At 36.8% G+C, this 25,340-nt stretch overlaps 1 protein-coding gene across 2 annotated transcripts in view; it reads left to right on the top strand.

Annotated features, from left to right (window-relative positions):
• The window catches only part of CWF19L2 (CWF19 like cell cycle control factor 2), a 59,946-nt gene extending 35,924 nt beyond the window's left edge, over positions 1–24,022 (top strand). For both annotated transcript variants that reach the window (XM_054271607.1, XM_054271606.1), the window contains 8 exons: positions 1,887–2,012; positions 3,640–3,777; positions 13,101–13,313; positions 14,855–14,971; positions 19,024–19,179; positions 20,515–20,595; positions 22,461–22,562; positions 23,440–24,022. In XM_054271607.1, the coding sequence (XP_054127582.1) occupies positions 1,887–2,012; positions 3,640–3,777; positions 13,101–13,313; positions 14,855–14,971; positions 19,024–19,179; positions 20,515–20,595; positions 22,461–22,562; positions 23,440–23,580 (1,074 nt within the window). In that variant the 3' untranslated portion in view covers positions 23,581–24,022. The remainder of the gene's footprint in view (positions 1–1,886; positions 2,013–3,639; positions 3,778–13,100; positions 13,314–14,854; positions 14,972–19,023; positions 19,180–20,514; positions 20,596–22,460; positions 22,563–23,439) is intronic.
• The last annotated feature ends 1,318 nt before the right edge of the window (positions 24,023–25,340 follow it).

Here is a 25,340-nt window from a genome sequence, read left to right as displayed (position 1 = left end):
ATTTTAAAAGTCATGTATACAGTGAGGTTAAAGTTTAGAGACTGGGAATGGAAAAGTTCATCCTTTCCTTGTCTCAGTAAAACAAAGGTGTGGGGAAGGAGAGACCTGAAGTTAGCATCCTTTTGGAGACACTATGTGGGCAGCAGGTAAAAGGAGCTGAATGACTGGAAAGATGCTCCTGGCAGAGGATTTCACATGAACAGGACCCTTCAGAAGTGGCTACTTGGTAGATTATTCACTGAGAACTGTAAAGGGTCTGCTGTGTGGATTTGATTAGTCCTCTTGGGAGAGCTCTGTATCCCTGCTTAGCCATGTGGGTATGGTGATTTTTTTCTCTACAAAGGTCTGTGCAATTTCAGATTAATTAGCAATGCTCTGGATTTTTGAGATTTCACTGCAATATCTGTGGTTATGTGTTCAACCTCCAAACTTGTAAAGTCACCCAAGTTTTAAAGGAATTGTGGCATTGAAGAAGTTTGCTGTGATACATTCTTATTGATGTTAACTTCATCTTTGCTTTCTGTATCTGCTGTGAATAAGGTTCTATGGCATGGTAAAACCTGGTGCCCCCAGTCTGGCTGTTTGTGTCTCAGTCAGCTGTGACCTTTTTATCACATGACATGTGTTGGGTGAATGCTCACAGCCTTTTTCTCCCATTGGAATGAACCACCTTTTCTCCCCCTACCAATAGGGACAAAAGCCCTTACATTGTGAAAAAGGAATACTTGAGGTACAGATTACACACAAATAACATGTATCTGGCTGATGCTGGAAATAAGTCATGTTGTATTCTCTGAAAATACCAGTATTGTTATTGGAGCCAAAGTTGTGCTGGACATCCTGGTTTGCTTTGCAAAATGAGATTTGCCTTTGGTGTTACAGAAGAGAGAGGTCTGGCTTACCCAGGCAGCTTTTTGGTCCATAACTTCTACCTTCATATGACTTCCCTTGGAAAAATCTAATTAAGCTGTTGAAGTATACTTCAGTATCTACAGATTTTCCAGACTTTATTTGGGTTTCTGGGACAAGCTTTCCTTAGGCAAGGATGGCAGGTGGAAAGCAGTTTGGTAGAAAATAGCTTGAAATGGAGATTAATGAAGTTGTTTATAAGATTTGACAAAGGCTGTCCTAATACCATCTGATTAAGTAGAGGCCTCATTATGTGCTCTAATTTAATCAACTGATTTACCTAAACATCCTTGGAGTATAATCAGGAAGTTCACAGGCTTTTTAATGATTTAAAAAATTATTCTTAATATTTTAGAAAGCAAAATACTTACTTTTTGGTGAGGAATTTCTGCCTTTTTTTCCCCTTCTGTGTGTTTGTATATGTATCTATCCCCTGTATCTATATAGGGGCCCCCTATCAAGTGGGGGCCCTATGAAGAACCTTCCATGAAGACAGGTTCTATAACTTTTTGGGGAACAGAGATGAGGATGTTTATTCTCCACACTCCCAATCTATAAAAGAAGTTGTAATGGGCTGTAGCTTTTTAGATGGTTTTCAGGAATACAGCATTATAATGATGGTGGTGTTTATTAATACAGTATTATCTCTTTAACTATTTCAGAAACATTATGTGTCTACCTGTGTGAGCTAAAGCTTTATGTGAAAAAAGCAAGAATACAAACTTGGTTCTTTTGGAAAAAAAAAAGCTCTGCATTTAATTAATTGAATGTATTTTTAATACTTTTTTCTCTTTTTGAATTTGAAAAGAATATCTCACTAAGGTGAAACTGTCTACTTTGAATTATACTGAACACACAAAATTTAAAGAATCTGTTACTTAATCTTTAGGATTTTAAACACTTATTTCATGTGGATTAGGTATTTCTTTTGGCTTGTCTGTACCATCTGTTTTAAAATATGTCTTAAAACCTGACAGGCTTCAAGCCGTCAAGAAGATGAAGAAGTGGTCCTTGTGAGAACAGATGGAAGTGGAAGGGCATGGCCTGTGATGGGAACAACAGAGCCACTGGAGCCAAAAGGAGGACGAAGAAAGCAGCAGATGGTAAGTTTTACAAATCTGAGTACTGAACCTCTTGACTGATTTTGTGGTTTTACTTTTATATTGCCATAATTAATGAGTATCTTATTAGAATGTCAGTAGGTAGTTAAAAAGTTCCTTTTGGAAGATTGTCGCAGACATCTTTTATGAAAAATCCTTTCTTAGGATTTTTCCTTCTGAGAAGCTGCAGTTTCAGCAAAACAATGATTATCTGCTGCTGTGGAATGCAACAGGTCCACCTGTGATTGGCCCATCTTGGATGTTTATAATTAATGGCCAATCAAGGACTGAGCTATCTCGGACAGCGTGCGAGAGAGCTGCCTTTTGTTATCATTCTTTTCTTGTTTATTCTTAGCTTAGCTAGCTTCTGAGGAAACCTTTCCTTCTATTTCTTTCTAGTGTAGTTATAATGTAATATATATATATATATGTAATAAAATAATAAAGCAAGCTTTCTGAACAGGGAGTCAACATTCTCGTCTCTCCCTTCACCTGAAAACCCCTGTGACCACTGTCACAGAAGATGATTGTAATTAAGTATTAAAGTACATATTTATTAAGCATATATTCAGTTTATTTTCAGATTGCATTTCCCAAGGGATCACTTTAGGGCTTATCTAAATGCATGTTCAGGAAAAAGTTATCACAGTCTCTTTAGTTTATATTACATAAAGTTATGTAAATAACAAAGATTAGCAGAGCTGAATATTTCCAAATTAAGAAGGATTTTGCTGAGGTACTCAGATCTCAGGGGCTACTTTCACTTCAGTTCTAACAAAAAATGTGGCTACTGATGACAATAATAATTATGACCTAATCTTTGTAACAAAGTGCTTTGGGGAACAATAAGAAACTTGGAAGCTGGAGCAGTGTTTTATTCTTAGGATAATTACTTCTAACAGTAAATATAGTAGCACTTTGATCTTTTTGAGATAAGAGGAGGTGACACCTCGTAATTCTAGCAAGCATTCTTGATTAGTAGGACAGATGAGTTTGCAACACTGCTGTGGAGAAGTGAAAGACAGAGGAGGGTGAGGAATTTGTTGTCATCGTCCCGTTGTTTCCATTTTGGAAAATGCTGTCCTGCTTTATGTTAATGACCACTCCCTGTACTCCTTTGGAATTTAGTTTAATCCTATCCTAAGGGACATCTCTGTTCCTTTGTGCACTCTAAGGTGGCAACATTTCCCAGAGATACCATTCATACAAGTTTTCGGTACTGTCTGTGATTACTGTGTTTCAGTAATCTGTGACTTTACAAAAGCTTTAGAGTTGTCAATAATGAAAATTAGTTTTTAGGATATTTCATTTTTATGAGCTAATTAACTGTTTCAGTGAAGTACTGTCTATCTTTCCTGAGTGTTAATGTTGTTGCTCTGATACCTTAAGGATGTTAAGGATATAGTGACGTTGGGAAGAGGCTATATTTTTATTTAGACATACTGATGCAATTGAAGAAAGGGAAAGATGTTTTTCTCCTTAGATAAAATGGAGCTGTTAGCCCCAGTGTTTCAGATCTGCATACCTTGATTCATGAGTCTTTAAACTTGTTGAAATTTTTAGGGTCTGAATTGTGTAGCTGATCTTTTCTGATTAGGTTAATATTTATTTTTAATATGTTTGCTTCCAGATGCCTACTCATGTAGATAAAGAGAGAGTAAGGTATTTTCAGGATGATGATAGAATGAACCTGAAGGATTTGGTCAAAAATGAGAAGATGAGAACAGCAGAGGATCAAAACTCACTGTTCATGCGTATGGCATCAAAGGTAAGGTGCTGTGTGTATGACTTTTTAATTAAGCATGTTATTATTAGAAGTATCAGGGAGGACGTGAGGCCTGAGTAAAGGGAAGGCCTGAAGGAAGATGAGATTTTTTTATGGCTACAGAATTATGCAGGACTGTCAAAAATAGGGGCCATTGTAAATTGTAGAATTACCAAGTACAAAGCGAGGAATTTTCTAACATTGTGAAACATCTGAATGGATTCTTAAGATTCACTTTACAGTGTTGCTGGAGAGACGTACATATTTTAATGGTGTGAGTCACCTGTCGTATTTTAAATGGTCTCTGAAAGGCATTATGGGTATAACAGGAATTAAAATGTCTAGTTCAGACACAGGAGATTATTCCATAGAACTCTCAAAGAAAAAGGAAGAGATCCCATCACAGGCATTGAGGCAGTGAGTTCAGATGACAGACAGGGTTGATGAAGGCAAAATGTTGATAATGTTGAAGCTGAGTGAGGCCATGATTGTACATATACAAGAGGCTGTTGATGCCTGATTTGAGAATTGTTGTGAGTCTGCAAACATCATCGCAGTGCTGGTGTGATTAAAAGGACAATCAGAATTTTGGAGGTTATGAAAAGGGAGTATTTAGCATTTTAAAGCATGTAGTGAACACATCATGCACCCATATCTTGAATGCTGCCCAAACTGTTAAAGCATACCCTGTATTCAGGAGCAAGAGCAGTGGCCATTTGAAGAAAACCTAAGTAAAAAGAATTTCTTCAGCTTGGGGGGAATGGGTGGATGGGTAAGGGAAGGCAGCTTCTAGACTAGAACTATTAGCATAAAAGTTTAATAGAATACAACTATTTTTGTTTCTCATATGGGATGTGGCCACAGAACAGATAACATGGAGTGGTTTGAGATTTTTTTTTTAGTGAAGAAGGTAATTGTAGAACTTGTGTTGTAGAGCATGAAATGCAATGGAGGCCTTGATTGTGAGTTGGAGAAAAAAAATGTAGCAACTTAGTGAAATACAGTTTCATTGTTAAATATTGAATAGGGAGATCTAGATAGGTTTTGCCTCAGGATCTCCACAGTAAATGCTGAGAACTGCAAATGTGTAGCAGAAGAGTCAGTTCTACCAGCTTTCCCCCATATGTCTTCTCCATTGCTGGAGATTGATTTTGCAACATGAAATGGTCACATTGGGTGAGAAAGCAACTGTTTCATTCTAACAGCTTTTTCCCTTTTTTTTTTTTTTTGTTTCATTTTTGGTTCCTTGTTTTGTTTTTGTTTGGTTTTTTGAAGGATAGGATTTATTAATAACGTTACAAGAATGTATTGTGTTTCCTAGCCTATGCAAATACTTCATTGCAGTTTTGGAAGGCTTTGAATTCCTACTAATTTCAGTGAGCTTTGGATCAAATGCTAAGTAATGTTTCTTTTTTGTTACTGGGCGAAGATGTACTACATCACATTGTTTTATTAGAACAAGTTTCTTGACTGACCTTTAAAGATTCAGCCATACTATTTATTTACTGGCTAAGTGTATTGGAGCATATGCTTAAAGTAGATATCTTGTCAAAGCCATTACTGTTGCAATGTCCATATTTTAATTCATGGTACTGTAGTCTTTCAGTCCTATGCAATGTCACATTTAGGTTTTGAAAGTATTTTTGTTAAGCTTTCTTAAAAAGAAGCATCTCAGATGCCAATTTTTCTTCTCCGTTTAGATCTGAAATGCTTTTGGTAGTTTCTGTGCAGGTGATTCCCAGATCCTGTCACCACAAAATGTGATGGTCTTCCCCAGATGATGTTTGTTCCTTGATCTTAGGTTAAGAAACTGGCTCCTAGGCCTCTCTGAGGTTTCCATGTCTTTCTATGTCTATAGAAGGCATTCTTATTCACAGTACAAGATCAGTGTTAACCACTGAAGTGTTGGCCACAGTCTGAAAAATTTGAGTGTGATCTCAGATATTCTAGATGATTATTTATGTCCTTTATCAGCCTATACTACATGGAGTATCGGCATTATGATCTGGGGCTCAATAAGTTAGTCTTCAAAATTCTTGCATTTCTCCTCAGTAGTTTCAGCAAGGTGTTTTATTCCAGCAGGAAGTCTAGCAAACAAACCTCTTTTGCCAGTTTTATTTTGATAACATAGTACACAAATTTGACACATACAAATTACTTTCTCTTTCTGCCTTCGTTTGAGAAATGATAAAATTATCCACAAAAATTAATCTGTCGTGTTGCAGAGGAGTGGTGGGAGGAAACTGCTGCAAGTCTACAAATGATGTCCTGCCTTGGATGGGAGAAGGGAGACTGTTCAATAATTTCATTCATCTAACCACTGTGAATTGCCTAGGGAACTATTATTTCCTTTAGAGATTTTCCCAGGGCTTCTATCACTTTCCCAGACTATGCCCAAAAGAAACTTGCAGCCCCACGGCTGTTGAGGATGGAGGAAATAGGTGCTGCTCTCACAAATGGGAACAGAACGAGAACTCAGACCAGCATGTTTTCTGGCTTTTACACAGCTGAGTGCTCTGCTCTAGATCAGTGCTACTTTCCCGATATTTAGTGCTTTAACACGGTTTCAAATGAAATACAGGCTAGTTGTTACTGAAGAATAACATAATTGCAGTTTTGTAGAGAGATGGGGATGTTGAAATAGAAGGGTATAATTCATGAAAGGATTTATTTTCTTGAATGGGACTTGGAAGAAATATTAGTGCGTAGACCAAAAGTCTCTCTTCATGAAACCTCTGTCTAATCCTATTGGCAGGTGAAGGTCTGTATGTTATCTCATGCCAGACTCCCACTCAGATTGACAGAATAAACATCTGCAGTGTTCAACCCATACTTGTACTTATTAAATCCTTTTCCCACCTCTCCTTTTTTCAAGAGCTCAATGAGATGAGATGGAGGGATTTTGCTGTCTCCTTGCTATTTTTTTACCTGTTGAGTCTTTGTTCTAAATTTAGATTCTGACTTATCATTGCCCTCTTGTCCATTCTTATTTTTGTAGTCATGGTTCTAAGACAACCCTACTGTGCTTGAGGCTTTTGCCTCCTGTTCCCCTTCAGTCTCTTTTGGAAGGTGGCTGATGTGGGTGTCACTTACCCCAGAGGTTTGAAATGCTGCCTTTCCCACAGTTGCCCCTTGCATGCTATTATGTCAAATTTATGAATACCATGAAAAAGGCCCAAATCTTTAATTTACAGTGGTGGAAAAAAAACCTTTTTAAAACCCAACACTAATCTTTTTGATATATGGAAAAAAAGCAGGCCTAGAGTTTGATTTGTTCATGTTTTGCTATTGTGTCTCAATGAAAAAAACCCTCATTTAATTCACTATTTCTACTTTTTATTTTCTTCACCTCTGAAAGTGGTTTTGGCTCTCACTGTTGTAGAAGCATATCTTGAGGATATAAAGAAGTCAATAAAACATTTGAAAACTGTTTTTTTCTGACATTTCTAGAGTACAAAATATGTGTGCAGTCTTAGATTTTCACTACTGATAGCTTTAAGTACCCTGTTTGTAGTTTCTTTAGCCTTTGACTGTTGTAAGTGGTTCAATTTTCCCAAATTCATGCTGTTAAGACTTATGTAATCCTTTCACTCATGTCAATAGATGCTTGTGGGTGTTTAGAGACTGATTCCTGGAACATAACCTCAAGAGAAATTACCTTGTATTTGTATGTATTAATTCTACTAAAGCATTTTTTTTCCTTTTTATATTTTACTTCAAGAAAGAGAGAACAATTAATTTGAGTTGTTCATCAGGATATTTTAATTTTGGCCAGAAACTAATTTTATTTGAAAATATGTGCAGTAATTCCTAAGAGGAATTCAGCATTGAAAAATTAAATGCTTTATTAGTAATGCTGACCTTCCTTTATGGATTTAGCCGAGTGGTATTCTGGTATTATAGGTTTGCAAAAAGGAAATTTGCATGTTGCCTTTCCTTGCTTCTCTAAAAGTCTGTAAAATGGAAAATTACTTTCAGCCTAATCATTTTTGCTTGCTGTGCAAATCTACCTGTTCACATTTTTGTATTTCCATCATCATAAACCAAAATAATAGTCTTGAAAAAGCCTTAGAAGCTAAAGTGAAAAATGCAAAATGTTGATGCCGATGCTGCTATTATGTAATGAACCTTTTTCTTCTTCTTCTTCACATGGTGAAGCAATTTTAGCACAATATTTAATAGACATGATAAAGCCAGCAAAGCTCTGGTGCCCTGTTGCTTTTTACATTTACTTAAAGACCATGTGCATGGTTTATTGTAAAGTTATTGAGATAACCCAAGAGAAATAACTTTCAACACCTTGTTCTGCTATATTTCAATTCAATTCACTAAATAACCTTCTGTGTATATTGTGTGAACACAAAAAAGCTGTTTCTGCATGTGGAAACAAATCAACAGCAGTGACAGCTGCATTAGGGAAGAAAACCTGGGAAGAGTAAGAACTGTGTAAATGTAGCCCATATTAAATTACTGCATAAGCATTTAGGATTTTGCCAGAATTATGTTAAAATTGCAAGATATGTTGCAATTGAAGACTTGTGCAGGACAGTCTTTCCTAGACATAAAAATTATGACCAGGAATAACTGTAAAGTGAAATGCTAATAAGAATTTTAAAAGTAGAATTCTATGACTGAAAGTATTTTTGTTTAGTTTACATTTTATGCCATTACATTTATATAAAATTTTATCCATCCTAATAACTACTTATAGGAAAATCTATAGTTTTCATTTCATACACCAGGAACAAAAAGGAGGTTGGTCCCTAGACACTGAGCAGTCCTCTGTCATCTGTTTTTTGCTTGACTTCTGCTGCTCAAAGGTAATCCTGAGCTACCTTGCTCACCAGCATGGTGGGTAGTCTTTTCTTGTCAGTGACACAGGCCTTAAAAGAGCTCTGTTATATGATATCTTAAAAATCTTAAAATCCTTTGATATTATGTGATTAAAATATTCTTTAATTCAGTGTGGTGATAGGTTTTGAAAATGCCTAGTCACTGAATTATATGATGAATTAAACCTACAAATTTAAATGTCTGTGTTCACAGGGAGACTGGAATTGTAATAAGGTTTTACATGATAAAATTCTGCATTTGTTTGTCTTAAGCAAATACTATTTGCGATCAGAAAAACTTTTCTGAGGTGATTTTGTTGTTCAGAATAGGTGCTAAATGCTGAATAAATTTAAATGCGATGAGATGTATTCTTATGTCACTAACGTTTGTATTCTAAAATAATAGATTATTCTTCTTTGCAGCTTCCTGAAATACATTATGATACAACATTCCACAAATATTAGCTCTGTCATTTAAAGACGTCAGTGTTGCCATGACAATTTAAACCCAAACTGATACATTTTATACAATCTATAGACTTTTTTTTGGACAAATTTTTCAAGCAGATGCACTTTTATTAGCTTATATGGAAGTAACTCCAGCTATGATTGCGTTAGCAAGGAAACAGGAAAAGCAGAAGTTCAATAGTTGCATACAAATTGAAGCAAGAAAATAAGCAGAAAAGAAACAGTACAAAAAAGCTGAAAATAACCCACACTGGAACCACACAGGTATCTTTTGTTCCTCTGCTAATTGTGTTTAATAGAATTTCCCATTTCATCCACAAATTTCAAAGGAAATTTGAAGTGGGGGAAAAAGTATACTTGCGGTATTATACAAGTATAATCTCGATCATTGGGAGTTCTGTCTCTTAAGGTTTCCTTTCAGTATCACAATGATACAAAATTCTTTAGCAGGGCTTTTTATTTGAAGGAGCCACCCAAAAAGCAAGTAGTAACAGCAGAGGGAGCAATAAGAGACACAATGTGCAGCACACTCGAGATGGAGTGTGTAGGGAGCCCCTGTATAAGACTGCAGGGGTTTTACTGTGGAATAAGAAAAAAAGAATTTATTTAAAATAAAGCTAAGAGATATGGTTCCAGTGGCCTGAGCATAGGTTGGCAGAAAAATTAGGCTGACCCTGTAGTATACCTTGCAGGGGTTTGCAAGAGTTACTTCAGGAAGTAGCCCCATGCCATGGTGCCTGATGGCTTCACTAACATAGCAAATTAAAAAGGGCTTCAATTATTTAGTAAACAGAATGCTATATAATGAAATAATTCATGTAATTTATTCATATTATTCATGGTAATTATCATGATAAGGATTTAATCAGAAAATACAACACTGTAATTTTTCCCTCTCTCAAATCATTCTAATGTATGCATAGTCAGATGCTGATTTCTTTCTAAATTCCTGTGCTGAATGGTTAGAGTTCTCACCCCTTTTGTGGGTTTTAGCCACATTTGCACTGTATTTGAGCTGTCCAAATGAAAGCCCAGAGGGCTCCTGTGAGAAGTTTGGATGCCTTCCCTGGCTGCTGTTTAAATGTTTGTGTATTACAGGCCTCTCTCAGCCAGGGCAAGCACAATTGTGATTCTTCTCTGTTGGTGAAATGAAAACTGCATCCTGGTTATGGAAAATCAGATGGATGGTAGCAATGACAGTTGCACAATTATGCTATGAGATGTGGGAGGCCATGTCATTTTGCCTCGTGCTAAGAGTCCTAAAGATGCCTTTGTGTCCTCTGGTTAATCAGTGCTTGCCAAAAGAGAAGGGAAGGCTGGAAAAAAAGAGGATGTATATGAAGGAAGAATGTGGGAGATAATCCCAGAATAAAGAAAAGTGAAGTAGGAAAAAGAAGACTGGGGATTGTAGAGCTGATGTGTCTTATGAACATATCAATTTAGCACAGCTCTGGGCTTTAATCAGTCTGGTAGGAACAAGGACTTCAGGTGCATTTCCTTTCTTAGCTTTAGGTAATTCAGTGATGTGTTGGAGGACATCCCAACTTTAAACTAATAGATCAGAATGACTTCCTGCATCTTTCTGATCTCTGTGCAGCACCTGAGCAGCAAGGGCAATACCAAACAATATCAATCATGGCAAGAGAACTAAATGCACAATGCAAAATGCATTGGCTTTCATGTTTGGCAGGTGTGATGCTGCACCTATGATTCAGAACAGCAGCTTTCCAGCAACTCTAATACATCAGCATAGTTCCTTCTTTGGATGTGTACTAATTCTGTCTTTTGTATGGAAGAATATATGTATGAAAGAAATTGTTTTTTAAATGATTACTTGCTTTCCTTCTGGCATTTTAGAGAATGATTTCTTCTTGTTGTTTCAATTCCCTTTTAACTTCTTTTTGAGAGATTTAGTTATAGCCAAGTAATACAATTGGCAGAACTCACTGGGCACCTTGTTGTACAAATAGAAGTATAAATATTTTAAAAGAGGAATGGAGCACCTCTCCTATGAAGACAGGCTTAGAGAAGTTGGGGTTGTTTAGCCTGGAGAAGAGAAGGCTCCAAGGAGACCTTATAACACTTCCAGTACCTAAAGGGGGACTAGAAATCACACAGGCAGATACAACAGGGGTTAATGGCTCCAAACAGAAAGAGGATAGATTTAGTTTATTTATTTGGGAGAAATTCCTTACTTTGAGGGAAATCAGGCACTGGGACAGGTTGCCCAGAGAAGTTGTAGATGCCCCATCCCTGGAGCACTCAAGACCAGGCTGGATGGGGCCCTGAGCAGCTTGGCTTAGAGGAAGGTATCTCTTCAAAGTCTCTTTCAAACTAAACCATTGTATGGTTCTATGATCTGTTGGTCATGACTGTGCCAGAACAAACAAAATCTGGATTTTAGACAGCACCTACTTTATAAAAGTTTGCTACTTTCTATGTAAGAATGTTGCTTTGGATCCCAGATATCATGTTGTATTCAGCAATTTATCCATCTTGAAGAGAGGCATCTTCTATCTAGGCTGTTTAATAAGATGGATATTTATTCTATCACAAGGGATTCTGTGGAGCATTTTGGAAAGTACTATTATTTAAAAAAGGTTGTGGAGGTTGTGTGTAACAAACCAGGAATTTCCATGGCTACTTCTAAGTGCAAGCAGAGCAGAGTAGTAATGGTATTCTCTGCTCCACGTGATACTCCTGATAGCCAAAATGTTGTGATTTCCACTCTTCCTTTCCTTTCTAGTCTGCCAACTGTCATGTTTCCTGTGTATTTCCAGTCTCTCATCTTTAAATCAAAATTCATGACAGAATTTTGATTTAAATAAAAATCCCAAACTTAATGTTTGGTAATAACAAAATGCTGCTATTCTCCAAGCAGTGCTTCGGCTGCAGGTCTGACTTTACCTTATTAATGCTTTTATGACAGAAGAACAGAGACATGATTTTAGACACCCAAACCAATACATATTTTTTCTAAATCTCAGAAATCTCCTTTTTCTGTTAAATGTAGAATTACGGCAAGGCAGAAGAAGAATGGAGTTAAATTCTTGAACTGTTGATTTTAGTCTGCAGTGGCTTCCAGTAGGAAATGCACATAAGCAGTTAAGTGTATTATAGCTGAATAAAGTAATATTAAGGAGGCTCCTCCTCAATTGTTTGATAAGAAGAGTACTGAACGTATTTAAAACAAGGTTTTGGTCTGTGTTAGAGGACTGCAGTATTTGGAAAAAGCAAGAACTTTTATCTTTTTTGGGGAAAGTTAAAAGTCAGTTATGTACTGTGTCCTTTTTTTTTTTTTTTTAGTATCAGATTATCTACAGAAACTGTGTCTGGGATATTTGGAAGTATTTCTTTAATTTAAGACTGTGCCTCAGTTATGAAGGCATGCCTTCCAAATGCCTCCAGTTAACATTAGTTCTTTTCTAGGGTTACCCTAGTCAGTATCCTAAAATATATTAAGATTTGTTGTGGCATGCGACAGGTGCACTCAGAAAGACTTAGTATTGAAGGCAAAGACTGTTTTCTTCCCAAAATGGCTTAGTCCTGTTCCCTTGGTAAGAATAAGTATTGGAATATTTTCACAGAATGTGAATATGAAGTGCAGAGTCACGATCTAGTTATTTCACAAAAGGTTATTTAACGGTAGTTGTAAAAGGAGAGGAGGAGGAGACAGGAGAGGATAAAATATGTTATAAAAATGAGATATGAAATTGTGCGTCTATTTAAAGATAGCCAAAGTTATGCCAAGATAATATTGAAATACCTAGCCTTTAATTTGAAATGGAATATAGTAATATACTCTTCTCACTGCTGTCACATATCTATATTTTAATATCTGTGTATGACTGCTCTCAGGAGAGGTACCTGATGATTCCATCTGCAGCAGATGCCGTATGAAAAGAAGAAATGCTACTGCTTATGTACTTTATGCTTTTTTCAAGGAAGGAAGCTCTTTTTCAAAGAGCTAAGTACTTTTTCTTGCTACTTTATAAATAAGTGCAATTTTTCTGCATATCTTTTCAGCTCATGGAGAAAACAGACAGAGAGTACTACACTCTGGATGACATGTTTGTTTCCAAAGCAGCCAAGAGAGCACGCAGTGGGGAAGAGGAGGAAGTACAAAGAAGAAAAGCAATCCGTGAGCACCAGCAACTCACTGCATGCATGGAAAAGTGCCCCTACTGCTTTGATAGCAGTGAACTTTCTAAACATCTTATTATTGCAATTGGCAGCAAGGTAAGAAAATAGCAATTTAACACAAGCATGGAAATAAAAGAGAAATTATGTCAGAGTGTTTAAAATTAGGAATGAAATTGCTTCTGTGGAAGGATTTATTGTTCTGCATCTTACTTTCCTTGCTTTTTCAGTTGATTCCACAACTTCATCAAGGGTGAAGAAGAAAAATATATAAATCTGTCATGAATTTTAAAGCTAATCTTTGATGTCAGGGCTTCACATTTGTAGAAGACAAGAGTAATAGTGAAAGATATCTGTGCAGAGATTAGACTGTCGGTGGATTTGTGGAAGATTAAATCACACTTCATGGAAGGAAATTTGAACTGGTGAAGAACTGTGTCTTGATATCAAAGAAAACTAGGTGGAGAATTCAATTTTTAAGCTTAGAATCCTTTGAAATAGACAGAAGTTTGGTTTGGAAACCTTTCTTGTTCTGTTAATGCTTTTGAAAGTTGAATAAATATTTGGATTTATAACATTTGAAATATTCAATATAGCCTTTTTTGTAGTTTTTTTTACAACAGTTTTCCTTTATCAGTGATATTTTCATTTGATCTGAAACTCTTTATAGGTAAAGAGTTACACAGTTGGTACAGGTACACAGAGTTACACAGCTGAGAGGTACACAGCTGATACAGTGCTGTGTTTTGGATTTAGGATGAGTGTAATGTTAATAAGACACTGATGTTTTCAGTTGTTGCTAAGCAGTGCACAGAGACTCTTCTGCTTCTTGTACTGCCCTGCCAGTGAGGAGGTGGGGAGGGCACAAGGAGTTGAGAGGTGACAGGGCCAGGACAGCTGACCCTAACTGACCTTAGGGATGTTCAGACCATATGACATCATGCTCAGTCGATAAATTCAGGGAAAAATTGGCCAGGGGCCAGTTCAGTGGCTGAGCAACAGTTGGTGGGTGGTGAGCAATTGCACTGTGCATTGCTTGGTTTGTACCTTGTTGTTATTATCATCATTGTTATTTAATTTCCTGTCCTTTTAAACTGCCTTTATCTCAACCCACAAATTCTACTTTTTTTCTTGATTCTCTCCCTCTATCCCACTGGGAACAGGGAGTGAGTGAACAACTGTGTGATGTCTAGTTGCCTGCCAAGTTAAACCATGACAAGGAATATGCATAATATCTATCTGTCTGTCTGTCTGTCTGTCTGTCTATCTATCTATATCTATCTATCTCTATATCCCTCTGCATATTATTAAAAATGCATAAAGCCATATATCTATATTAAAAACACTGGAGTGCATTAAATAGTGTGAATTCATAGCAGCTATGATACCAGCTGGTTTATAAGGGTGATAATACTGCCTTGCTGGTGGAACTGCTCTCAGGATATACTAGTTCAATTGATTTACTGGTAGATAATGGGCCCTTTTAAAAAGTACTAAAATTGCTAATACCTTGCTGTAGTTAGTAGCTAATGGCTTCTGTTGGTTTGAATTTAGCAAATGATGAATTTCCTAGCTTCAGAAATGGGAAGGTTTTTAATGCTGGAAAACTGGGCACTTGAGTTTTTGTTTGCTTTTCCTAGGTGTACTTGTCTCTGCCAAGCAGCCAGTCCCTTACTGAAGGTCACTGCCTGATAGCCCCTCTACAGCACCATACTGCAGCCACTCTTTTGGATGAAGACATCTGGGAAGAAATCCAGGTCTGCTGAGAAACTGTCTCCTGTTCTAACCCTTTTGTAAAATAATTTTGTTGTGGATAATAGCATCCTTGTCATAAGTACATATTTTCATAATTTGCAGTCTGGCAGGTGTGTTCTGATTCCACTAAGGGGCAGAACCTTCTGACATTGTGGATGAAAATTAGTGGTCAAATATTAACAGGAAAGAGAGGCAGGGTAAATACTGAAGCAAATTTTCCATTTACGAGCACTAGAAGAAGTTTCCTGGAATGCTGCAGAATGTGCGTCCTTGGAGCTCTGTGAAACCATGTCAGAGAAATGTCTATTGGAAATGAAGAAGGTACAGCTGATCCCTTACAGAAAATAGAATAACTGGCTTCATAGGATTTTCTTGGGAGTGCCAAGGAAAAGAAAAGAATTGTCAGAGCAGGCAGATCACTTAAAATTAAATACAAATATGTTGTTTACGTGTCTTTAGTTTTTAATCTGGTTTTGGGTGGATATTAATTAAGAGAGAAATACCTTACTCTTAAAATCAATGAGATCTCTGTTCAAATCCAACTTTCTATCTTTTTTGAAAAGAATTATTAAAATAAAGCCCCAAGCATGATGGGTTGTGCTTTCCAAGTCTCTTATGAAGACATTTTGAAGATGTGGAGTTCTGTTTTCTTTGGAGATGGTTAATCAAGGGAGGGATGTAACAAGCTTCTGCCTAAGAGAATGACTATGTTTGTCAATCCCCTATTCTACCATCAGGATTATTACAAGTGGAAAACAATTTGCCACCTCTTATATTGAAATATTGGAGACTATATCAGACTAGAGAAAGGTTTCATTGTTGTAGCTGCGAGATTTAGAGACGTAAAACCAGCATAATTTATAAGTTTGTAGTAATTTAAATAACGTTGGTCTTGCCTCAAGTCTGGCAGATGGATTCTCTGACTTTTCAAATTTGCCCCCACATTGATTCTCATGTCTGATGTTGTTTCATATAGTAAATTATGCTCCCTTCCAGCCAGAAAGAAAAGGAGTTCTCTTACATTAGATAGAAATGCCTAAGAAAGTTGGATAAGAAACAAGTAAGTGCAACAAGTAGGATCAGGAGGAGCAAAAGAGGATGTGGAAAAGTGATAAATATGTTTATTCTCGATCTTCTGTTTACCCCAAGCTCTTAACTAAACAATTAAGATGTTTTAAATTGTATAAGAAAGAAAATAGGATAATGAGAAGATTAGCAAATGCAGTCCCTGTATTCAACACTAGTGTTTTACTTGTTAGAAAAGGCATCTAGTTGATAAAACCATTATCCTTTGATCCTGTGAATATATTCATAGAGAGAATATAGATATTCTGAGATATTTCTTTGCAGCAAAGTATTTTGGAAAGTGATGGATACATGATTTTTTTTTTTCCCCCAACATATATGTACTAGAGAAGAAGGAGTCTGGAAAAAGTCAGCAAGAGTATAAGCAGACAGTCAATGACTGAAATAACTTTCTGATGCAAGAGACATATTGGACTAAAGCAAAAAGAGTTCCTTTATGCTGTATGCCTTCAAGCTCTTGAATTTAATGTACTGTGTAGTTTTGACACCGATGTGCTCACTTGCCAAAGCAAATATGCATGGAATATTTTTAATATGAAAAGATACAAATCTTTACACATCCAGTGTTGACTGAACTGTTGCATGTATTAATGTTGTGTGCACCCAAGCATAAGCCAAGCCTTCTTATTTCCCCTTATGGATGGTTTTCTCCTTTCCAGTGCTAATTATTCTCGATGCTTTGGCCTGCTCAGAATTTGGAGGAAAAGTCCAATGTATTTAAAAACAAGAAAATCCAGCTGGGGAAAGTTAGCTAACATCTGCTGATATTCGAGGTTTTTTGGTGGATTTTGCATTTCAGTTAACACTGCAGGGTAGCAGCTGTAAGTCGTAGTATTTGTCAGCCTTTGGTGTCTCACCACATTGCTTGCTTCAGTGTGTTTCAGAAGTAGAGTTCTGGTGGCTGGAGTGACAAGGAGAAGACAAAAAGTTGTGAATCCAGAGTAACCTGTCACTCTGTGCTGTAGAGGCCCATATCAGTCATGGCACACTGGGCAGTGTCTTCTGGCTGTAATTCATCAGTTGCTTTAGGGGAATGATGGCAGCATTCTTCTGTCACAGCATGGAGAAGCTCATTAGTGAGGAAAAATTCAGGGCACAAGGGCCTGCTTTGAAGAGCTTAAATGCCTAGTTTAGATATATATTTGGCCATGTTTCTTAGACTTTTAGTTTGATTTATACTGAACAAGATGGCAAAAGGATGGAGAGTTCAATTTCTAGTCCCGTTGCATTAAAAACCTGGTAGTGATTGGCTTTCCTTCTTTTTTACTTCAGTACTTTATTTTTACAGTAAATTATGATGTTGCTGATGTGTATTTGTTTATGTGTGTTTGATTCATCACTCTCCATTTACATTAAGATAAGGAATCTTAAACCTTTGGCTGGGATTTGCCTTTTAATGGTGCTGTTTCTACTTCTGAGCATTGTTAATTGGGAAAAAATACCAGTGCAAAAAGGACTACCTATGAATTATGTGAGTCTTAGGGCTGTGATACCTTGGTCTATGAAGATCCTACAAGCTTCAGTGATTTCTTGGCTTACACTTGGAAATGGTATAAAAGCACACGTAAGACAAAAATCTTCATTTTTAAAAAGCATTTTTCAAGATCATGAGAAACTTTCAGAAACACTCATCCTATCAGAAAGTTAGATCTTTTGTGCACTTGAAAATGAGTTTGAATGACTCTTAGAAATCATCCCTTCTTCTTGATAATGTGTTCATCATCTGAACATTGTAAGCTATAGAATGATGCTTTTGCATATCGTGGATGCAAATGCCAGCTGTCAAGAGCCAGGGAGCAGCCAGAGCCAGCTGCTCTGCAGGAACCAAGTCAGGGGCTCAAGGTGATGGGCAAGGCAGGTGGGGGAGGTCATCTCATGACAGGACATGCTCCCATGGTACCAGGCCAGGAGTGTTCCTGTGCTAGTAGGCAAAGTGCTCCATGGCCCCGTGATGGCCAGGCAGGTTTACAGTGAGGACTTAGGTTTGAGATGAAGTCAGGGCCAAGAACAGCCAGGTACCTGGCTGGGCACAGGCATTCCTGAAACAGCTCAGAACAACCAAAAGAGACAGCCTGGACTTAATTGCAGCTCCTGAGTGACTGGGGGCCAGGTCCACACTTCTCATCTCTTTAGTAACTCTTTAATACCCCATCTCTTTCTGCTGGACCTGATGCAGTTCACAACTGAAGTGCATCAGAGCTTCCCACCTACATAGGCAGCCAGAGACCCAGCAGGTAGGGCCCAGCCCCTGCAGGGCCTCTTGGCTGTGTGCAGGACCGTGACACTGGAGCTATCAGAATTGTTACCTGAAATACACTTTGAGTAGGTGCAGCACCTCCTCCCTCTGACAGGGAGCTGGTAAATGTAGCTTGAGGCCACATGTACTGAGTATTACATTTGGTTTGCTTCCATACAGTGAAGATGGTGGATCTATTTTTTGAGGCAATTATTAGTATTTTACTTGAAGATCAAGCATGCCTAGTGAAAATACTTTCATTTTTAAATTTTTTTTTTGTTGAACTGTATAATTGGAAGGAGTAGTAAAAGGGTAATCATAACTATAGTCTGTAAAAGCCAGGTCATTACCTTCTTAGGAATTGCAAGCTTGGGACCTACTATTAAAGCCATGTTGTTTTATGGAGCACTACAGTTAAGAAGTAAGAAGTTCAACATGGTTTCAATTTCAGCTATAAAAATATGTAATATTTATTAAAACTAAGTTTGTAGTGTTAATTATATTGTGTGTTTCAAAATAGTTTCCTAGGCTTCTGATGTTTTTATCATAGGAAATATAGTTAATCTTAAATTAGTAAATAATAAAGAATAAATAATTTTGCTAGTATGATTGCTACTGTTTTCCATTTTATTGTTAGTTCATTACAAATATAATAAGCTAGTGAAATAGTACATTCTATCTGAAAGTTCTGCAAAGTCAGTTTAAATAACACATTTTTTTTCCTTTAAACAGATGTTCCGAAATGCATTGGTGAAAATGTTTGAAGCTAAAGACTTGGACTGTGTGTTCCTAGAAACAAACATGAGTTTGAAGAAGAGGTATCATATGGTATATGAATGCATTCCTCTTCCAAAAGAAGTAGGAGATATGGCTCCAATCTACTTCAAGGTACATAAAAATGGTTTTTTTATGAAGTAATTTGAATGAATATATCATAATTCATCTATTTCTGTAAAAAAAATTATATTCAAGTGCTGTTTTTGAAAATATATGTTTTTTGATCCTTCTTCTGGACCATTCTTTTGTAATATTCCTTGATCTTAAAATAAGCAGTGTGAAATAATTCAGTTTTTCAAGTAATCAATGGAAGAGTTTTTTTTCAAGTAGTCAGTGGAAGAGCTGTTTTTCACTGAGCATTTCTTCCAAGTCTAACTGCACTGAAATACTAGAAGATGAGAGAATTGTGGCCTCTTGAAGTGCTTTAAGGATTGCAGTACTTCTTACTTGAGTCTTGTACTATAAACTTAAAGCACAATATTTGTGACTTGGCAAGCAGTAAATGAGAAAATAATGTTACCTATTTTAAGAAATACCAATGTAGATAGTGTTTCATCTCAATTTTATTTCAGTAAGCCCAAATTTTACATGTATCTTAAGCCTCTGATGAACATTCTACAGCAGGATAGGTATTTCTTCTACAGCTTTTCTGGTCTCTTTACCCTGACCTTTTAAGAAAAGGTTCACGGAAGCTTCTGCCTGGAACTGAGTCCTTTCAGCTTTCAGCAACTGACTCATTATTTGCTTTTTATAAGTAAATTATTTTATTTGATTTTTTAGATACTATTTATGCTTTCTGGAAATAATGTGATTAGGTTTTGATGAAGTGGGGCAGCAGTATGGTGAACAACAATAGAGTAACTTTTACCACATTTGAAACCTTTCACCTGTCAGATCTGACTGCTGTGCTTCAGGTGCTGGTATAACTTGTGTTTTCTTTGAATACTCAAGGAAAGAGAAGGAACAAGATTTAATGCAATGTCATTTATTTTGGAAGTATCTACCACTAAAATGCACTGCAAATGAAATTTAAAGTTACCTACCCTACAATATACCCAGTTCCATACTATGGGGAATATAGAGTCAGCTGTGGGTTTTTAAGGACAATCATCCTTCTCAGCTGGATTCTTCTCTTAGTGTTTAAAATAGAAAAAGGCTAATTTAGTGTAATGAATTCATAAGAGGTTTTGTATGGGGTAAGTTGAAACTTGTGACAAGCAAAACTCAAATTAAAATAAATAAACAGAGGATCTGAATTGGGTGGGTCTGAAGATACTATATAATGTCTTTATGAAATAGCTTGTGGAAATGAGACAAGTTACCAAAATAAAGTTACTTTGTTAAGAAGTATTGTTACTTGCCCTACTGCAGTGAACTTCACTACAGTTAGTTCTCTATTTGCTGTATGAAGGACTGTTTTCACCTTTAGATGAAATAATTTTACAGAAAGCTATAATGGAGTCTGATGAAGAGTGGTCCATGAACAAGAAGTTAATTGATCTTTCTTCAAAAGACATTCGGAAATCTGTAAGTAATGAAGTGTTTTGTATCCTGAATTTATCATCAAATTCTTCTAACATTTTTCCATTATTAACTGTTTCAAAGAGAGAAGAAAGGGACCACAATTAGATTAGTGCATCAGAGGATGGCATAGGTATGAGGAGAATTACCAGTCTGCACTCTTAACTGACATTAGAGAAAAGATTCCCATTTATTTCAACAATTGGTGGACTAAGCTGCCAGCATTAGTTGAGAACAAAGCTGACACTTTGAGGACATGTACTGGCATAATCCTCTTGATTAACTTTAAGAATTAAGGTAGATCAAAGATTTGCAAATTACTTTCCTGAAACAAATATGATTTGTCCTTTTCATTAACCTAGAACAGCTGTTTGTGTTGCTAAGTTTATGAAATGAAAATATAAATAGCATTATGAATCTTTTTTTTTTGTAAAACAAGGGAACAGTACCCTCTCTGTCTCCTGGATACTGAGATGAAACATCTTTATATAAACAAATCTGGAAGGAATAATGCTGGATTGGTTAGGTTCAAAGATTGTTCTGTCATTTTAATATTGAGCTGGAAGATGTGTGTTATATAGCCTTACATTTTTGTGACTATTATATATTTATTGAAGGTAGGCCAGTTTTCAGATTAAGTCAGGACAGTTCTTTACAGTAATACAATGTAGCTGAACATGAATTGTTACACAGTTGTGTGATTTTAACATTATTGTTGGGTAAGAAATGTCTGTAGGGTTCAGAAAGATCAAAGGGTGTGGCTTAGAGACTGAGCTGAGGTTTGGGAATTTGGGGAGTTGTATTGGGAGATGGTGGTACCTGGCTAGAAGGTCAGACATGGCTGACACATCACCTAGTGGGGGGATTGTGTGCAGAAATTGTGAGAAATAAGACAAAGCTGACCTTTTCTTTAAGGTATCACCTGCCAACCCATTTTTTCCTTATTTAATGATTTTTTAAGTCCATTTAAAGTGTTAAATGTTTCTTGCTTTGCTACATTGCTCCTCTGTATTAAGTCTTAATTATTTTTAGAGTCAGTATTTCAAGCAATAGATTGAACACTCCTCCAGAAAGTTGTATGATTATTTGGACTGTAGCAGAGGATATGCTTATGAATTGGATGCTTTGTAAATCTTACCAGTATAGGAACGTCCTCAGCAATTAAAGGAGTGAAAAATAACTTGTTGCAGTGAAACAGCAGAAATTATTTGCAGTACTGTAGCAATAAATGGATCCACTTCTGTTAGACTGGAGGGTCTTTGTTGTGGCAGATATCCAGTATCTCTCCTGCAGGCTGACAGAATTATTGTCTGATTTGGCAAGCTAAGGATAATATCTGTCCATTCACATAGAGGGGGCTTCTGGTAATCTGTTGTTCAAAAAGATGTTTCCCCTTCTCCCTGGGAGTCAGTTTTTTTGCAGGGTAAATATTTCCTGTTACCATAGGAATGTTGACCAAATTCAACATCTTTAATAAATGCAGCTTGCTAGTGGTTGTCTTAAAATTTCTGTTAAACTTATGTAATTCATAGATGTGGAGTCAGGGAGGCATTTGCCCACTGTGCCCACTGCTGCCTGGTGTCCTCATCTCTTACCTGCTATTCCAGCTGTGGCCTCTGGAGGTTCTGCCATCCAGTCATCCTCTCTTCAGTGTCTTTTTGTCCAGTTGCTGTAAATTGTGCTTTTCCCTTACCTATTTGCTTTACTTTTTCTCTATTGCAGTTTTATCCTACATGTAGTTGGTTTGAGAGGTAGTTTAAAATAACACATAAAACTGCAAAACCATGTTCTAATTAATTCTCCTGTGGGGAGGTTGACTAAATGCCAGCAATGTTTGTTAAACATCTGAAAATGTGACTTTGCATGTGTAGGTTCCTAAAGGGTTGCCATACTTTTCTGTGGACTTCGGCCTTCAGGGAGGATTTGCTCATGTGATTGAAGATCAACACAGTTTCCCTCATTACTTTGGAAAGGTATTGTTATGTAGAAGATTAACTTACCAATTATAGGCTGTTTTGGAAAATTTAAGTAATTAAAGCAAGATGTTGCCAGAACAGTTACTTTGATGTTCCCTATCTGAGTTTATTATCTGTCTTTTCTTGATGAGTCATTGTAACTTGGCTGGTTTAATGAAGTAGTTGATTTTTTCACTAGCTGATACTGAGATTGTGATTCTAAAGTTGTGTTTCTTTAAATTTCATCTGAACTGCTGATATTTGAAATGATGGGTATATAATCTTGTAGATGGAAGATACTTACATCTATTTAAAAATTTTCATGGCCATAGTATTGATACATAGGTGCACTGGCACCTGCTTGTATAAATTACTGTGCATACACATACAGACAACTACTAAAATCCTCGTGTGGTTAAACTGCTACTCATGGTATGTATAGTGTAAAATATATACAGGAAGAGCTGTAATAAGCTCTTCCTGTCTTTACTATGTCACAGAAAACATTTTTTTAAAGAGTCAGTGTTGCAAAAACATGGGAGAAATTGGGGGAGAAGTATAACACTAGAAACAGCACAGTGGGCAGCTTTCTTTCTCTGAACTTACCTTAATCACAAATGCACTAATGCATTAACAGTCTTGCGGTGTTAGGATATTTAAGCAGTACATCAACATGCTGTGCTTACAAGAATTTTGCTGAGGCAACCATCTAACAACTGCAGTTCTATGTTTAAATTGGTATATTTTTCAGAATTTCAAGTTTTAATTAGCACTTGAAGAAAATGGACAATCTCATAATTTGAAAATACATATTTCTTTATTCTGTGATAAGACAGTGTTAATTAGTATGATAATTTTGCATTTATCATTATCTATCTTACTTTTACTTGCAAAGGAAATTATTGGTGGCATGCTGGACTTGGAACCACGGCTCTGGAGAAAAGGAATCAGACAGAACTTTGAGGAGCAGCGGAAAAAGGTGTTGCAGTTTGCACAGTGGTGGAAACCATATGACTTCACCAAAAAGAAAGAATGAGAACAGCCTGGAGTCAAGGACTATATAAGCCATGAATTACACAAAAGGATACTTCAAATGTTAGGAATAACACCAATGTGTTATGTGTGGCTAATATATTTTAAAATATAGGATATTGGTTAATTCCTGATGATCTATTTCAGTTTTGGACACTGGATCACATGTACCTGAAAACCTGAAAAACCATATTTGTACAGTGACTTTACTTTTTTCCTTTTTCAGCTGAGCCAGAAGGATAATATCCATGTGGCCATTTGAGTTCTTAAAAATGTAACTTTTGCTTTTGGAGTTTTTATATTATTTGAGACAACTGATATTTTTTGTATTGTATTAAGCCAGTGCTTAATTATCATAGTGAACTTTTGTCAAAAATGGTGTACATTTTAAGAACATTTTGATTAATACAAATACATTGCTACAGAAGTAAATTGTACAGAAAATAGTCTTCTGATTTTGTGTCCTTGTGGTCTTTAAATTGAGGTCATTGCAGTAAGACAAACATTTACAAAGAATGTGATTGATAAACCTGCTGATGCCCCCCTGCACAAGAATGAATGCAATTTTTTGTACTTTCTTTCAATATGAAATAGTATTTTTCAAGCGCAAAAGATAATGAGACAGTCCATAGCTGATGGCAAATGACAGCTTTATTGCTTACAGTTACTTTTGGTAATAGTGAAAGAAGAATCTCAGGGGAAAATGCTCTCTGATGGCCAGCAAAGAAGAAAATCATCACAGGGATCTCCCCAGGTGACTCTTCTCCCCTGGGTGTCCCCTCTCATGCCACAGGTGGTTTTTGGTAATACTTTGCCCTAATAGTTTTCAACACGACCAGCTCAAAATCCCTGCTTGTGATGCTGTTAGAGCTGGTTGAAGCACGCTGTGACCAGAGGCAAGACTTGCATGTTAATTGATTGTTAAGTGTGGATGTCACTAGGAAATGCCTGCATCTGCTTCAAGGATCACTTCCACCATTTATTTTTTTTTAGATTTTGTTTTTTTCTTTTGTGTAAAAGATATGAAATGAGGGTAGGGAAGTGTGAGGTGGGGAAAGGATGATTTTTGCATCAGTGTCCACCACTTCCTATGGAAACCCTAACATAGCAGGCTTGGAATTTGCAGGTAGGGAGGTGGGAGAACAAAGACAACCGGAGACAAAGACAGAAGGACATGGATAGAAACAATACAGCAGCACAAGGGAAGGGATGCAGACTTGTGAACAGGAGGCTGCAGTGCTCCAGGGAAAGGCTGCAAACAGTGGAAGGCGGAAGGCCCTTGGCATAGGAGAGGTTAAGGCTTTGTGTAAGTGCCTCAGTGTGCTTCCTGTTCTTTTCCTTCTGAACTATTGCTCTGTACAGCTCTGTTAACTATCGTGAACTGCTCAGATTAAGAAATGGATACTAAATATTACAGGGTTGAATAGGTGTTTATTTATAGTCCCTTGGTGATCTTTGGCAGCTTTGCTGAAGATGTGGTGCTTTCCTTGTTCTTGCCCCACTGCCACATTTTGACAAGTACGTATGGTAGAGATAGGAATCTGCTGTGTTGTGAATTTTCTGTAGGATCTTTGTCAATTGGTGCCACTGCAAGAGAAGTAACTTAAAAGCTTTGATGATGATTGTAGTGATCTAATACCTGATTTACACTGTGTTCACCAGCAAGCTGTGGATAAAGGGACAGTTCTACTCTTCTCCTTAGGCTGTTGGGAAGATCGCTTAGCAAATAGGATGTGAAATGGTAACTGCTAGTAGTTGCTTAGA

This window comes from Melozone crissalis, unplaced genomic scaffold (assembly GCF_028551555.1).
Source record: "Melozone crissalis strain CALT ecotype California unplaced genomic scaffold, PUWL_Pcris_2 ptg000013l_1, whole genome shotgun sequence".
NCBI classification, from domain to species: domain Eukaryota; kingdom Metazoa; phylum Chordata; class Aves; order Passeriformes; family Passerellidae; genus Melozone; species Melozone crissalis.
The sequence above is the reverse complement of the archived record's forward strand: the minus strand, read 5'-3'. Positions and strand labels throughout refer to the sequence as shown.